Genomic DNA, 17,171 nt, shown 5'->3' with positions numbered 1-17,171 from the left:
CCTTGGGTAAAAAGTTTTACTGATGGAATAGTTATTCCTAATGAAAAACAAAAGAAAGTTTTCAGAAGTTATCTGAATCTCGTTAAGAGAAAAGCACCAAACAGTGAAGGAATTATGTATCCTTACAACGACGGAAAAGAATTAAACATAGATGAAAACTATGAATTTGATGATTTCGATTATCTAACTATTCAAGAAGAGAATGAAGAGTGTTAATTTTTTTGTTTTAAATGAAGTTGAATAACAATTTCCTCGTTACCAAAATCTATAAACCTATTTTTACCATCCTTGATTTCCAGATTTATATCTTTAATCATAAAGGAATTAAGTGGTAAATACGTCGTTTGAAATGGTTTCTCTATAATTCTATATCCAATAGGAACAGTGAATGTTGGAAAACTGTAAATAATCTGACGTTTGTATTTATTGAAAAATCCACCATTTATCAAATTGCAATGTATATTTATCACATCGATATCATTCTCGATATTAGCTTTGTGTGGTGCTAAAGTGGATTGGGTGTATATTTTTTTTATCAAAGCCTAGTAAAGTATTCAATGAATTTTCTACGTTGAAATCAACTTGACTATTATTTCTTACTATCAATTTTATTTTGTTTAGATTCAAATTATCTGTTGATATTTTTATTTGGTTATTATTTTTGTTGATATTTCTAATGGAATTGTAAACAGAGAAATACTTTAATCCCAATTCATATTCTTGATTGCGATCGAGTTCGTACTCATAATCTAGAGACTATAGATATATTCTTTTGTATCGATTATAAATTCGGGGGTATTTGCCCTAAATCTTATTCTAAATCCATTAAACCGTAACCCTGCTTCATCAATGATTGGTGAAATGCTCTTTGGTAAATCTGGGTCAGGGTTTGAAAAATAATCGTAAAAAGATTGGGATTGGTATATGCAGTGACAGTTGTGATGTCTTCCTTTCGTGAAGAATTCTTGTTGAACAGCTTGATTTCTTTGCGCTACGCAGTCGTCAAACACTAATAAGTTCTTTCGCTCGCTATCAATTTGAGACAGATCATTAACATTTTTCGTAAGAAAAACTTCTATATCCGTTGGTTTCTTTCCTTCGATGTAGTTATCTATGAAATCTTTTAATTCCACTTTTTCTTCGTTTTCTTCGTAATATTGAAATAGGTCTTGAACATCTCTCTTTGGTAGATATTCTAAAGCTTTGAGAAATTGATAATACGATTGCTCTGGTGTTGATGTGTAGATATACAAAGAATCGAAATCTAAAAGGTTTGGTGTTGTCAACATGTTAAAAGTGAGATGAGTTTTCCCAGAACCGGAACTACCGCATATACACATGAGCATTGGGTTATTAGGAAATATTTGTGAATGATTAAATTTTTTACCCATTTTTTATTATCTTAATTTTTTCCAAAAATAACTCCTTCTCCTTTATACTTCGAAAGATATATTCCTTCTCCAGTGCGTATGTTTTTTAAAAATATTCCATTACCCTTATGTTTGACTTTGATTTCTCCTGTGTCAATACTATCTACTAATTTATTTAATCCTTGTTTAACAGTTTTCTTGGTTTCTTCACTAAATCTTTTTCCAAATTCTTTCATTGTGCCTATCATTTCTCCCACTCCTGAACCTTTCTTTTCCGTTTTAGGTTTTTTAACCTCTGCTGCCAACTTTTCCATTACTAAATTGCGTCTATGATCTTCGGCTGATTTCTTTGCGTTGGCAGCTTTTGTAGCAGCAGCTTCTGCATCAGCAGCTTTCTTTGCGTTGGCAGCTTTGACTACGGCAGCTGTACCACCAGCTACTGTACCGGCTGCAATAAGTCCACTAAATATTAAAGGTAGGGAAAATATAAATCCACCTTCTTTTGCGTTCGCGTCAATTCTTTCTTCTTTCTTCTTTCAAGTCTATATCGTCTCTGACTTTACAATATTTGTATTTATCAAGAAGTATTTTAGTTATGCTGCTTTTTTACCATTATAAGTTATTGTAGTTGGTGAAGCTGTTTCTATAGCTTCTATTATTTTCTTGACTAAAGTTTCTGGTTTCATTTTTAAAGGTGTATTTTTTACTCAGTTCTTATCATTCTTCTATCTGCTATTTTAATTAAATGTTTTGCTTCTTCCAATAATAAACAATAACCTGTTACATCTCCTTGTGTTTTTTCAATATGAATATTTATGTTCTCTCCTGTTTTGAAAAGATCTTCTTGGTGAGCTGATAGATCAAAACAGAAGATTGGATGATTAAGTGCAAAATCTACATATTCAAACTGAGGTAGATTTCCGAATAATTCACACATATTTTTATAGTTTCTATACAATTCATTATAATCCTTTGTGGTTGGATTAATTGTTAAAGGTTGGTTAGAATAATTATCGTTGTTTAATCTTACTTGAACTTTATGGATTAAAGGATCTTGAGTTTGGTTCATTGCCACTCTAATGAAATTATTGTTATTCGTTTGAGAATCTGGTAAGTTCTTGAAACCAACTATTAAATATCTTGCTGGTTTAATAGTGTTAGTGATTGGCCATGTGGTGGATTCTCCCGTTAAAGTCATGCTAACCACCATATTGCGATGAAGAAAAGCTATTTCAATATCTTTAGTTAACGAGTTGAATATTCTCGTTTCTACTTCAATTGATGGTGTTATTACGGGTATGAAAAGTTGGAGATTCGTTATTTCTAATTTTGCATCTGAACCATTCTCTCCAAAGAATATCTTATCGTCGTTGATTTCTCTTTGTAGATGAATTTTATATGGTAAGCCTATGGAAACTTTTCTATGTTCCAACAGACCGAATAAAGGATATAATTTCCAATTTACGTAATTACCCCACCTATTATTCTCAACAACATTATTATACTGAAGTACTCGTTTTTCGAATTCATGATTAACTGCTCGTCCTACTCTTTCTATCGTGTTTCGAGCAACAACTCTCACTCTAGCTAAATCGGCATCATTTGCAAGATTTCTTACCGGTTCATTTAAAATACTTCCATCACCAACATCGGGTATCCAACCTGAGACTGAATCGAAATCTTTAGGATATAAAACTGTTTTCAACATTGTGTCGAATTCCCCAGGGTGTTTGATTGTTTCTATCGGATTTGAACCAGCTTCCAAAACCATCTCGCTAAATAAAGATGGAAAGAAATTGTTTTCTAACGTTGTATTTGTTTGTGGAACCCAATTTTCATTGGGAGTTCCATCTTTAATTTTAAAATCGCATCTGAATAAGCATCGGAAAAAAGCAACCAATTCGATAATGAATTTATTTCGAAGGTAATTCTACCACCATCATTCAATTGGGATTTAGAACCAACAGTGGGTGAGATGATAATATAATCCTCTTTTTTCTTGTTAAATGAATAACGAATTGGATCGTATAATCTAAAGATTGGATCTAGTATTTTATTTGCCATTTTTAAGGTTTAAAATTTGAGTAGAAAATTTCAAAAAAAGAGTTATTTTAATATGCTTTTTTTTGATGGAATGTAGGAAATTGATTGAAGGTTTTTTTTTGGTGTATGAAATGTAAGGGTGTTTAGGTGTAAGAATTTATAGAGAGTTTAGGTCTTTTTTAGTGTAAGAATTTATGAAATGTAGGATGTTTTGCTGTAAAAATTTATGAAATGTAGGGAATTTAGGTGTAAGAATTTATGAAATGTAGGGAGTTTAGGTCTTTTTGGGAGCTTATATATTGGTTGCATTTTCCCCATGAAATGAAATGGAATGGGGAATCCCCCTATGCGACCAATCTATAAGCTCATATACTCTTTTTGGGAGTTTATATATTGGTCGCATTTTCCCCATGAAATGAAATGGAATGGGGATTCCCCCTATGCGACCAATCTATAAGCTCATATACTCTTTTTGGGAGTTTATATATTGGTCGCATTTTCCCCATGAAATGAAATGGAATGGGGATTCCCCCTATGCGACCAATCTATAAGCTCATATACTACTTATCTTTGGTGTGGGAATAAATTTAAGTCCACGGTCTAAGATTGAATGCTGAAGGGGTGTGAGAATTTTGCGGCTCAAGTTAACTACAGTTTGGCCTAGCGGTGGCCTCTCAGTATTTTTATCCCCAGTAATTAGTTTAAAGACTTACTCGATGCTTGGAGCTGGTGTATCCAAAACAAATAAATGCTGTTTGCTGTTTCTGGAGACCAATGAAGATTATCAACTGGTTCGAATTCTTCTTCGTAGGGTGGTAAGATTGTTGCGCTGTTGATACTGGACTCCATCATCATGTTTTTGAGAGTGCCGAGGTTCTGTTGTGCTTTCTTCGAGATTTTATTTGAAATGGGTATACATGTGAAGAGGATCTTGGAGTTTGGGAAGGTTTTGTTGGCTGTGGCGATTAATTTCTGGGCTTGGTTAAAGGAGGTCTTTGGTAGCTGATCGGTTGTTGAGGCCTACATGAAGAATAATGGTAGTAGGTTTGGGATCATGGTCGTATGATTCCAGGATTGGGGGGAAGGTCTGGATATACGTCTCGACTTGGATGGAGACTGAGGGGTGGTTTGCTGGTCCAAAAACGCACAGAAGGAAGAAAGGTTGGCGGATCCTGGATCACGTGGTGAAGATTCAGATGGTGTGGAAGGGGAAGACGAGTCTGAAAGTGAAAAGAGAAGGGGAGTGCCCTCTCTACGAGACCGTTTACCTATGTCTGCTGGACTCGTTTAGGGGTTTGGTTCGGCAGCGTCCTGGCTCTAGACGGTGCAGGTGTAATGTCCATTTCAGTTGGTAGAGATATGGTTACTCTGATTTTTGTTTCGTTGATTGTTTGATAGAACTTGGTGATTACAGCTTGAGTGAGACGTTTCCCATAGGAGCGACAGGCCCAGGACAGCCGATTGAGCCATGTCCGATTGAGGGATCTAATATTCGCGTCAACAGCTGATGTTTTCATTGCTGGACGGATAAAACTATCCAACTCAGAGACTTTGCGTTTGAAGGTAAACGCTGGTTGGCCTTGCTGTTGAAGGGTAAGGATTGCCAAATGATGGAGGCACTGCAAAACTTGGAAGAACACCTTCACAAGTCGGTGGGCTGGTAGTCATTTCTGTCGTTGGTCAGGTCGATGGTTACCTCTTGATTGGTAGCTGTTGTAGGTAGGTCGGCGATGGGGTGGGATATAGCTGGATGGGTTGGTTGGTGGTCGGCGATTGGTAGGTGGTAGAGGTCGATGGAAGACAGGGCCGTTGTAGGGTACGTGATATTGGTTTGGTTGACGATTAGTGTGTCTATGTCTGGCTTCTTGCCAGTGGTTGTTGTAGTTGGGGAGCATAATGAAAATAACTTGAGGTTAGAAAGGGAATGTACAGCGGATGTAGCAGGAGGAAACTGTATATGCTAGCGTGAAAATGTGGGGATCAAATTATGCAAATAAGTCAAACTGGGTTTGGGGATATATGAAGTAAGATGAAAGTTATGATGAAAAATGCAAAAATATATATTTAGGTGATAAATAACGCTAACAATGATGTGAAAAATTATAACAAGTAAAACAAAAACTTACGCAATTGACACGAACCGGTTTTCGAAATATTATCCTTTTTCAAGTGTCGAGGAATGGTTACTATTAGATTAAAACCAATTTAATTGCACTCTTAAACATATTATGAAATTTCGGTCAAGTTCGAATTTGGTAATAATTGGATAAACGATTTTAGATTTCGGGGAAGGGAGGGTTTGATTCTCCCAAATGTACAGGCCTAGGGTGGAGCAGACACTTTATTTAGAAATTAGGATTAAGGGTCTTGATCTGTTCTTATTCTGATCTGAAATTAGAAAAAATAACTCGCCCGATGGGCGAGAAGTATAGTATCTGTTATGTACTGATTGTTTTTAGTTTACTATGAACAATATTATCATTTAAGTTTTTATTTTTTGAATATGCAACTATCATTTTCTGCTTATAGACATGGGGGAATTTCTCTTGAAGGCTCTTATAGTGGGCATGAACTATCTTGCTTGCTCGATTGCTGGTTGTATTAAACGGGACAACAAAGGGTGCTATGCCTACATTATGATGAATATTTAGTCCTATAGGTCTTGCTGTATTCAATGTCTCAATCCAATGGGCCTCCCTAGATTGACGGAATTTGGTAGTTTCATCTTCGGGCAAGTCAATTTCTATACGCTCAATTGGGATTAGGGTGAGATCGTCTATTGAATGGTCGTCGAGGTTGAAATGATTAGAAACAGGCTTGTCTTTCTTTAATTTGATGTCTGACCTATGAGCATTAAAGCGAGTTCGTAAATTATTCTTAGTTTCTCCTACATATTGTTTGGGGCATTTCTTGCATGAAATTAAATATATTACATTCGAATGTTCACATGTTAGATGTTCCTGGATCGGGTACCTTTTATTTGTAGAGTTGCTTACAAAATAATGAGTNTCTGATATAAAGGGACATGTNTTGCATCTACTGGACAAACATGGAGCACTTCTTAATCGAGATCTTTTTCCCATGATTGCATTTTAAAAAATTCCCCTTAAAGAAAACTTTTTTTTAAAGAGATGAGGTACATTGAACGCGAAATGAAAATGTATCAAAAAGTGACGTGCTTATTGTAGGTATTAACTCTACCATCTTAACTTATCAAAAGGTGTAGGAGTCAGACGATATGTAACCCTTGAAATAGCAGGGTGGTAATCTAAAAGTGGTACCTACGTCATTATTTGTCGGCTGGTATAGAGACAGAGAAACTATACCCACTTTTGTGAAGGTGCGGGGGTTTTAATCCTATATATTTAAACCCAATCGGTCAAACCCAAATATTTTCGGAAAGATGGATATTTGTGTAGTTTAATCATACCATCATACTTTCCCTCCACCATTTATGTTTAGTCTGTGGTTCCATCAAAGTGCTTTTGTAACTAAACTGATCTCTCATCGGATATTCAAAATTGCGTGCCCAGCAAAGAGTTCAGGGGTCACAGAGTCAGAGATCCTTACAAAACGAAAATTACTGTGATACCCAACACTAATTCCGGCCGTTTATATTATGTATCTTCGGAAAAGTGGAAAATCCCCCAAAACAGGGCCTAATTGTTCTCTTCTCCAGCCGATAAATCTCAAAATATCTATCAGAATAGAGATGAAGGTTTCGGACAAAGCCATGGTGGGCCCTGCTGACATTCTAAAGGTTTACCAGATATAAGATTGGTATCAACCACAAATAGATTATCGATCCTGGTTCCCGTCTTATCAATCACCTTATCTACACAGAAGAAAAATACAAATTGTATATAAGCCCGTGCGGTCCGTTATTAAATAGAAGGCTATTCTGATTAAACTGTGTGCTTAAGATGTTGAAATTGTTTTGCTTGTTGGCTGTGATCTGCGTCATCCTGCCTTTTGAGGAAGTGTTTACAGCCAATTGTTTCGATACGTGGTCAAAATGTAGTAAATGGAGCGACTTTGCAACTGGTGGGTTGTGGTTGGGCTGCAACGAATGCTGCAAGTGTATGGAGCGTACTGGTGGAAACTGTGTAGAGAGAGTAGCTACAGAATGTTTTAATGTCAAGGCGTATCAATGTAAGTGCTATGGAAGTAGTGGAAACGCCAAACCATCCTATTGTAATAAGTGGCCAAATACTTTAGGCCTTGTACGTTGTGGATAAAACGTCTACCAACATTCTACCAACTGAATTTTTTACATAAAACAAACTGAATTCATCAACTGAATTTCTACATCACACCAATTGAATTTCTACATTACACCAACTGAATTTCTACATTCGATCAACTGAATTTTTACATTACCCGAACTGAATTCAACTCAATATGGACATGGGGCAACACGAATGAAAAAATTCTGTTTTTGCGAAATAAAAAAAATCCTTTTTTTTGTGAAATAAAAAAATCCTTTTGGTAAAGAACTGTTGGTCTTAATTCGAAATATAAAGCGAGACGGTCAAGCTAGTTGCCCTGATTAGGCAGTTTATATCCCGTTTCGACAACAGTACTGCATACCTTTAACTCTTGTCCAATATTTACAGAAAATTATAATTGTACGTTTTTAATTTTCGTCTCATAACCCTTCGGTGCTATATCGGCGATGTAACTTCACATTGGAGCTCGGGCAAAAGAAATTCTTTTACAGTTTGAATCAGTTAGGACCCAGTAAACAAAACGTTTTTAAATGTTGTCCTTTCATGTTTGAAAAACATTTTGTCTTTGATGAGGAGATAGCCAGCAAGCATGCATAGAATGACTTCCTCATGGCCCAAGGTTCCTTGCTTTTTCTCTTCTACTACGCAACAATTACAGGCATAGGACATCTTCTAACTCTTGCTAGTCTTCTTAGTGTTCTCTACAAATCTAGAGCTTGTTCTTCCAATCTGGGGATGTGGATGCTGCCAGCCAGAGAGAAAATTAGCTCCACACACATAACTCGTGTTAATCCCACCCCCTCAACACACATACACACCCACCCTCACATGTCTCCGATACATCAGGGGTTATTCGGGATATCCGTCTGAACTCATAATGAAATAACAGATTTAAAAAATCTTATCAACCCAGACCAACGACTATCATTAGACTACCAATCAACCAATTACAAAGATCAGAACGTGTTAGGAAGAATAAAGAAGATTGAGTAACTCACGCCACACCACCCAGGGCCGAGTTTCACCGCCATGTCATTCGACCCGACCAAATCTCACGAAGTATCAACTACCCAACCAACTGCACAGAATCATCCAATTTGAACCAATTCAACTATCAAAAACTACCCTGTTTGCAATATCAGCATCAGCTGGAAGCGAACGTTAATTTGTCATCTACCAACCATCTAACAAAGGAAGCCGGGTAAAATCAGGGTTAATACCAAAACACTTGTCAAACAGGCAAACATTATAAACAATAATTTATATTTTGTGCATGACGTGCCCAAAGCCCGACTCGTAGATTTAACAAGCTCTGAAGTCGCTTCCTTCATATTAACGTGCTCAGCCCTAAATATCTGTAAAAGTCAACATAACTAATACTTAAATTACCACAGCTAAACTCATGGCGTGATCACTGAAGGGTTTCTATAGTGGACTACTTTAGATTTGCAGGGGTTAATGGGCAATTTATATTTTTAGCACCAGGTATAAAGTATACTTAACATTTTGTCCTTGCTGGCTTCATCTGGGGCTAGTATATGGCTACTTCATCAGCATAATCCAGGACAGAAATCTGGTGATTGTCTTCGATATTAACATTACATTTCAATTTCTCAATATCATCTAAAAGGTCCTTGATAAAACTTGAAAACAGTCTTGGAGATAAAAGACATCCTTGTTTAATGCCTAAATTTACTGGGAACCAAACAGATTGGTTGTTGTTTACTTTCATAGCACTCACGGTATTATGATAAAGTAATTTAATAGCATTTGAAATGTTTCCACACAATCCTATTTTTTGCCATAAAGGGAATCGTTTTATTGAGTAAAACATTTTTTGAAGTCAATATAACGCAAAAACGTAGATTTTCGAGCAATTTTCCCATCATTAATAATATTGAATTAAGCTTGCCAGGCAAGGTAATATATGTCCACTGGCAGATTTGATTTTACATAAAAAATATTTGACAGTACAGTAACAATTACCATTGTGAAATATTCAACCATCAGTCATACACTTTTAAACTTTTTGAGGCGATACTGAATAATATTACCAAGTTTCGTCAAAATCTGTCAAGAATTGAGCCTTCTAGAGTGTAAACTTGAACGCGTCTTTAAGAACAAGGGCAATAATTCTAATACTAAATATTTTTCGATTCTGATTTTAGATAGGGTTCATTCTCTGGTGTTTCGTCAAAATCTGTCAATAATTGAACCTTCTAGACCTTTTACGAGCTAAAAATTGAATTCGTTTTCCAAAACAAGGGCAATAACTCATAGTAAATATTTTTCGATTTTTCTGATTTTCAATAGGGTTTATCCTTGGGTGATAAAAAACAACCATGCCAAGTTTCGTCTAAATCCGTCATGAATTGTGTCTTTTGTAGTGTTTACGAGCTAATCATTATCAATAACATTCTGTTCACCGTCTTATCAATCACCTTATCTGCACAGAAAAAAAAACAACTTGTATATAAGCCCGTGCGGTCCGTTAGGCCTACGTATTAACTAGAAGGCTATTTTGATTAAACTGCTAAAGATGTTGAAAGTGTTTTGCTTGTTGGCTGTGATCTGCGTCATCCTACCTATTGAGGAAGTGTTTGCGGCCAATTGTTACGATACGTGGTCAAAATGTAGTAAATGGAGCGACTTTGCAACTGGAGGGTTGTGGTTGGGCTGCAACGAATGCTGCAAGTGTATGGAGCGTACTGGTGGAAACTGTGTAGAGAGAGTAGCTACAGAATGTTTTAATGTCAAGGCGTATCAATGTAAGTGCTATGGAAGTAGTGGAAACGCCAAACCATCCTATTGTAATAAGTGGCCAAATATTTTCGGCCCTGTACGTTGTGGATAAAACGTCTACCAACATTCTACCAACTGAATTTTTTACATAAAACAAACTGAATTCATCAACTGAATTTCTACATTACACCAATTGAATTTCTACATTACACCAACTGAATTTCTACATTCGATCAACTGAATTTTTACATTACCCGAACTGAATTCAACTCAATATGGACATGGGGCAACACGAATGAAAAAATTCTGTTTTTGTGAAATAAAAAAAATCCTGTTTTTTGTGAAATAAAAAAATCATTTTGGTAAAGAACTGTTGGTCTTAATTCGAAATATAAAGCGAGACGGTCAAGCTAGTTGCCCTGATTAGGCAGTTTATATCCCGTTTCGACAACAGTACTGCATACCTTTAACTCTTGTCCAATATTTACAGAAAATTGTAATTGTACGTTTTTAATTTTCGTCTCATAACCCTTCGGTGCTATATCGGCGATGTAACTTCACATTGGAGCTCGGGCGTTGAGAAATTCTTTTACAGTTTGAATCAGTTAGGACCCAGTAAACAAAACGTTTTTAAATGTTGTCCTTTCATGTTTGAAAAACATGTTGTCTTTGTTGAGGAGATAGCCAGCAAGCATGCATAGAATGACCTCCTCATGGCCCAAGGCTCCTTGCTTTTTCTCTTCTACTACGCAACAATTACAGGCATAGGACATCTTCTAACTCTTGCAAGGCGTATCAATGTAAGTGCTATGGAAGTAGTGGAAACGCCCCACCATCTCATTGTAATGAGTGGCCAAATATTTTCGACCCTGTACGTTGTGGATAAAACGTCCACCAACATTCAACCAACTGAATTTCTACATAAAACCAACTGAATTTTTGCGTTGCATCAACTTAATTTCTACATTACATCAATTGAAGTTCTACGTTACACCAACCGAATTTTTGCGTTACATCAACTTAATTTCTACATTCGATCATCTGAATTTCTACATTACACCAATTGAATTCCACATTCGATCATCTATCTGAATTTCTAAATAACACCAACTGAATTTCCACATTCGATTAACAGAATTTTTACCTTACACCAACTCAATTCAACTCAATATGGACATGGGGCAACACGAATGAAAAAATTCTGTTTTTTTTTAAATAAAAAAAATCTTGTTGGTAAAGAACTCTTGGTCTTAATTCGAAATATAAAGCAGACGCTCAAGCTAGTTGCCCTGATTAGGCAGTTCATATCCTGAAACACGTTTCGACAGCTGCATGCCTTAAAATCTAACAACGGCGAACACTCCAAGAGCTCCAAAAGAATGGTGTCTCGCCAAGACAGAAACCGTTAATTCGATCGAAAATTGGAAGCAAAATCTCATTGACAATGTGTTACTCGATGAAAACTTTGCACAATTTTTGGTCGCCGATTTTCACTGGCTTAAAAAGACCAGAGCAACGCCATTGAGAGGATTTATAAATGACACTGAGCGAGTAACTGTCACACTACTTCTTCCAAAACATCCAATGTGCGCTTTTCAGACACTATATCTATCAATCCTGATAACACCTTGTCCCCAAATGACAAATGAACTTCTAAACAAATACAATGACGTTTTCGATCCTAATTATCCAGGCTAAAATGGTATTATTTTGACAAAATATTATATTTTTAAGACAAAGTTTTCTGAAAAATCGTTAGATCTTAATGATTATCAACTTTATCTCCTCAAAAATGAAAATATTGAAAATCGATATTCAGAAAACAACTCCTTCCTTAAGGAAAAATGGAAATATCTATATAACGTAATATAGACATTTAATGGTATATAAGGTTTATTATCAACATAACATATTATATTATAACCACTTGCATTGATTGATATCCTATCCTTATCCTCTTTTTGTTCATCCTTATTTTACTCTTTAACCAATGTTTCAATTGGCAAATGTGATTTTGTTTATACACTATGCTAAGTAGACTACAAATAACGCCAGAAGAATTACCTTTGTATGTAACAATTATATATTTTGTACAAATGTATGTTATGTTATTAATTTTAATAATAATAAAAAATAAAATAAAATGGTATGTCCGGTCCTTTCAAGGCCGTAGTAAACATGGGACCAGTTCAACCCCGTAACGGAAGGGTCGCATCTCTGTGGAATATCTCCACCCATCCTTCCTTGTCAAAAACCCCAATGGCAGTTTCCGATTAGTAACAGCCTTCGCTGACGTCACGGCCGTCTTTGGTGCCCGACGTGGACTCCGACAAATTGCAAAATGGAAATATCACCGCAGATTTAACAAATGCTTTTTATCAATTTCCCCTTGCTAAAGATTCCATGAAATATTGCGGGATAGCAACGCCCTTCAAAAGGTATTCGCGTTTATACCCGTTCTGCCATGGGCATGCCAAGGTTAGAAACGGCCCTGAAAGAACTCATGTGTCGCGTTCTTAGACACCTACTCGAAGAAGGGTGTGTAACTAAATTTAGCAGATGATTTGTATTGTGGTGCCAACTCTGATGACGAATTTTCTATACCTGGAAACGAGTTTTGGAGTCGCTTCATCAAAATAGCATAAGACTTTCACCACATAAGACCGGTATTTGCCCAGCATCAACAATAATACTTGGATGGATATGGAGGGATAGTTCCATTAACGTCAGCCCCATCGCATTGTATCATTGTCCACTTGTAACCTACCAGAAACCACTGAAGCCTACGATCTTTCATTGGAGCTTACAAGGTATTAGCCCGAGTCATTCCCAATTGCTCCTCTCTTCTTAGTCCGCTAGATGCGCTTATAGCTGGTTCACATTCATGTGATAAGATACAATGGACGGATCAAAGTATAGAAGACTTTCGTAAAGCCCAAAAATCTCTTCAAAGTAATCGATCTATCGTTCTTCCTCGTCGTGACAGACGGCGCCGTCAGAAACCACGAAATTGGAGCTACTCTGTACGTGACACGTCAGAACAAAACACTCCTTGCCGGAATCTTCAGCGCCAAACTCCGAGGACGTCAGCCTGGTTGGATTCCTTGTGAAATAGAAGCACTCTTTATAGTCGTGGCTATTAAACACTTTAGTCCTTACATCATTCAGACACGTACCCCAGCGTGTATTTTGACCGATAGTAAACCATGTGTGCAGGCATTTGAAAAATTATGCCGTGGAGAATTCTCCCTAGTATCTCAACATTTCTTTCAACCGTTAGCCGCTACTTCTCGAGACGTAATGCTGCAGATTGCGTATCACCATCTTTGTACCTTCAATTAAGATCTACCGAGGATTCCGTTGTTTGTAAATCATTAGTTGACGAGATAAATAACGGATCCGTAAAACTTCCTTACACTAATCGTGCTGCCTGGTAAGAAATACAGAATGAGTGCCCGACGATAAACTTTCGGCACAACACCGACTCGCTATTGAAATAGGTCGACCTAAAAAGATAAACAAAAACCGGGTCGCTGAAAAATCAATCGATTAACTCCTTTCAGAAATACTTCGTCAACAACCAACAGGTGGACCAATAACATCCTTAATACTAACCATTTCCATCGCTCGTTTGAATACTCGGATCCGATCTTGCGGCATGTCTGCCAGGGAATTATGGACTCAGAGAGATCAGTCCAGATCCCTCCAATTACCTAATTTGATTCCATTACATTCTAAGGAAGATTTTATTGCTCATTGCGTCTGCGATATTGACGATGAAGATTGTATAAAAATGGCTGCGAGAGATGTAATGACGGTAAGCTTTTCAACGAAATATATGAAAATAAAGATCCAATAGGTACCAATGGGAAGATGGATTCTTACAAAAGGGGAAACAATCTGGCAATTCAACTGGTGTATTTGAAGAATTAGCTATGCAGATTTTTAAGTTCAACGGGCATCTTTTTATTAAAGAAAAACAGTCTTCATCGTACCAGGACATGAAAATATTGTCTTTTAAACTTTAAGACGCATCTGAAGAATGTATCCTTCAAATGGACTTCTGAAATCTGGCAGGATGAAATTCTGTCAGCCCATTGGAAGCAGCACCAGGTGACGATCTATACCATCATGATCACTAACAGAAACAAAAAGTTATCGTATATGTGATCATTAGTGATTTTGTAAGCCACCAGAAAACGGCTGTAGCTGCATTCACATTCTCAATATTTGATATTATCATTGACAAGTTCCATACTGTTAGAACTGTAGATGTTTGGCGGATGGGCCGTCAAGCCAGTACATGAATAAGTATATATTTGCACTATTGCCACGTCTTCAGGAGCACCATGGAGTCAAAATAAGATGGAACTATTTTGCTACGAGTCACGGCATTGGACCAAATGATGGAATTGTTGATTGATTATGTCACGTTCTACTGTCATATCAGGTTCTCAGTCTTTTGCTAATGCACTTCGTTCCATTGGGAATCAATGTAATACAACTGATCGAAGATGATATATGTATAAGACAAATACAAAATGTTGGATGTTGAGTCAGTTGGGAATGGAATAGTTTAGCTGAAGTTTTTCACCACAGATCCATCAACAGGGCATGTTCCTGGCAAGTACACAAAGGAAGCAGTTGGTGGGATGAAAACTGAAATTGCACATCTTGCTAGTGGTAATATGGTGATTAAGCAGATCCTAGAATTTCTGAAGAATGGGTTATATGCGCCTCCTGTCAATCCTGGTTTCATAAATCATGTGGGCAGCAGAAGGGTATATTGGACGATTGCAACAAATTCCCGTGTAAAAAGTGTTTGTAAGATTAAGAGTGAACTTGTTAAAAATGCAATTGCATAATATGAATTTCAAATACCCTTTAGGTATGAGGACTGTTAAAAATGTTGAGTCCGTTATTATTTATTTTGATAATTTTTAATAGTATTGTTAACTGGCTTCGATCTATTTAACATCATCAACTGATTTAAAAATGTATTTCGGTTGTTGTAGTTTCTCAGTACTGAACTTATTTAACAAACGTGACGGAAATTCTTGACTCGTAGGTCCGTCACGCATGATTTAGTCTAGTGACAAAAAATTTTTTTTTGAATTTCTGCCCGGTTTCATTGGTATTTCGATCATTTGAAGTGTTACATGACAACTGATGATAATGGAGTGGTCACTAATGTAGCAGGCAAATATGAGAATGTGCTTTTTGTAAAAGGGCTATGTCATAGGAATTGACGTGGTCGTAGGTTACTGTCAACCAGTGGTGAACCAGGCCCTCTTTCAGCATATCCAATGAATTATCATTTTTCTTGCCCTTAAGTTGATCAAATACCACAGATATATGATTTACGTTTCCTTGTTTGTAATTGTAATATAACGTCTGATATAATGCTTTCCTCAGACTTGCTTAGCTTCTATCTGTAACGATTTCTTTCTTTTTGCAGTGCCGTCCATTGATGATCTTCCTTATACTTGTGCCATATTCTTTCTCTCCTAACTTAACATCGCTGTTCTTTGACATCGCATTTTTAGCATATAAGCACTCGAGCTGGCACAATTCGAAATGGTTTTTGACGAAACTTGGTGTGAGTGTTTGTAATCACCCAAGGATGAACCCTATTGAAAGTCAGAAAAATCGGACAATATTTAGTTTAAGTTACTGCCCTTGTTCTTGACAACGCGTTCCATTTATTTAGCTCGTAAACACCCTAGAATTAGAAGGTACCATTCTCGGTGTAAGTGTTTGTAATCACCCAAGAATGAAGCCTATTGAAAATAAAAAAAATCGAAAAATATTTATTTGAGTTCTTGAAAACGACCGAGGGTTCAATATCTCGTACTGGTGATTGTTGCCGTACTGATTAAAATATTTTTTATTCGAAATCAAAGCTGCCAGTCCGGTGTGACGAGGCTATTAATAGTGTGATAAATATTTGTGTTTGGGATAGTGCTTTGGTTTAAAAAAAAAATTATGTTCAGTTAGTACTTAGTAATTTGATGTATCTGGAATATTGCTTTTTATTTATAAATAACTGACAGTAAATTGATGAGATACTAATATATTTAAAAAAAAAATTAATTGCAATTACATTACATTGTGTATGTTAGTCACTTGTTGCTGACAGCTGTCCGTGTTCTTATGTTTCCTTAACTGGAAAACTATATCCACTACTCGACTTTGCGATTGGCAGAACTGGATTTTCAATGACTGATAGCAACTGGAAGCATTTCGGAGAATCTGATTAACGTCGGCCTCAGAAACAAACTAGTAAAAAATGACTTTGGCTTTGTTATCCTTCAGTTGCCGATGATTTAATTTCAAGAAAACCTTTTTCGTCAAACTTAGCGGCAGCCATCCAGTTGATACAAATACTTTGTCAAATTGAGCGTATTGCTGTCGACCCAAGTCCAGCTATTCTGATAACTTGCAACATGTACTGAACACCAAAAGAAACTTAACAACTTAAAAAGTGAATTATGACCAAAAAATATGGTTTGGAACTTATCCATCCAAATAACTTTGAACAAACACAACAATAACGTTTATTGGGTGGGAAAATCTCAAGACAGTTAAAATCACGTGCACCAATGGTAAAAAAAAACCAGGTTGAATGGTATGTCGGGCCTACATAACGATACAAAAACACTTGAAGAATGCGATGACTAATACAGCAACAACGTGAGCAAGCTCTGGGAATGGTACGGGTGGGAGCAACCCATGCCCACATCGCTAGGACTGTCGGTTGTTCAAGAGTTACTATAACACACTTGAT

The 17,171-nt window shown here is 36.6% G+C and overlaps 2 protein-coding genes across 2 annotated transcripts in view; one reads left to right on the top strand and one right to left on the bottom strand.

Annotated features, from left to right (window-relative positions):
• Positions 1 to 216, top strand: part of LOTGIDRAFT_155141 (hypothetical protein) — a gene marked incomplete at both ends in the record, with an annotated part of 3,821 nt that extends 3,605 nt beyond the window's left edge. Inside the window, one exon of the mRNA XM_009065640.1 lies at positions 32 to 216. Coding sequence (XP_009063888.1) covers positions 32 to 216 — 185 coding nt within the window. The remainder of the gene's footprint in view (positions 1 to 31) is intronic.
• Positions 217 to 1,402: 1,186 nt separating this feature from the next.
• Positions 1,403 to 3,141, bottom strand: LOTGIDRAFT_155140 (hypothetical protein; the record flags this gene model as incomplete). The annotated part of the gene is made up of 2 exons (XM_009065639.1): positions 1,403 to 1,818; positions 2,148 to 3,141. The coding sequence occupies 2 exons, from the start codon at positions 3,139 to 3,141 to the stop codon at positions 1,403 to 1,405; spliced, it is 1,410 nt and encodes a 469-aa protein (XP_009063887.1).
• Positions 3,142 to 17,171: the final 14,030 nt, after the last annotated feature.

The sequence above is a fragment of the Lottia gigantea genome (genome assembly GCF_000327385.1).
Source record: "Lottia gigantea unplaced genomic scaffold LOTGIsca_7, whole genome shotgun sequence".
Classification (NCBI taxonomy): Eukaryota; Metazoa; Mollusca; class Gastropoda; family Lottiidae; genus Lottia; species Lottia gigantea.
The sequence above is the reverse complement of the archived record's forward strand: the minus strand, read 5'-3'. Positions and strand labels throughout refer to the sequence as shown.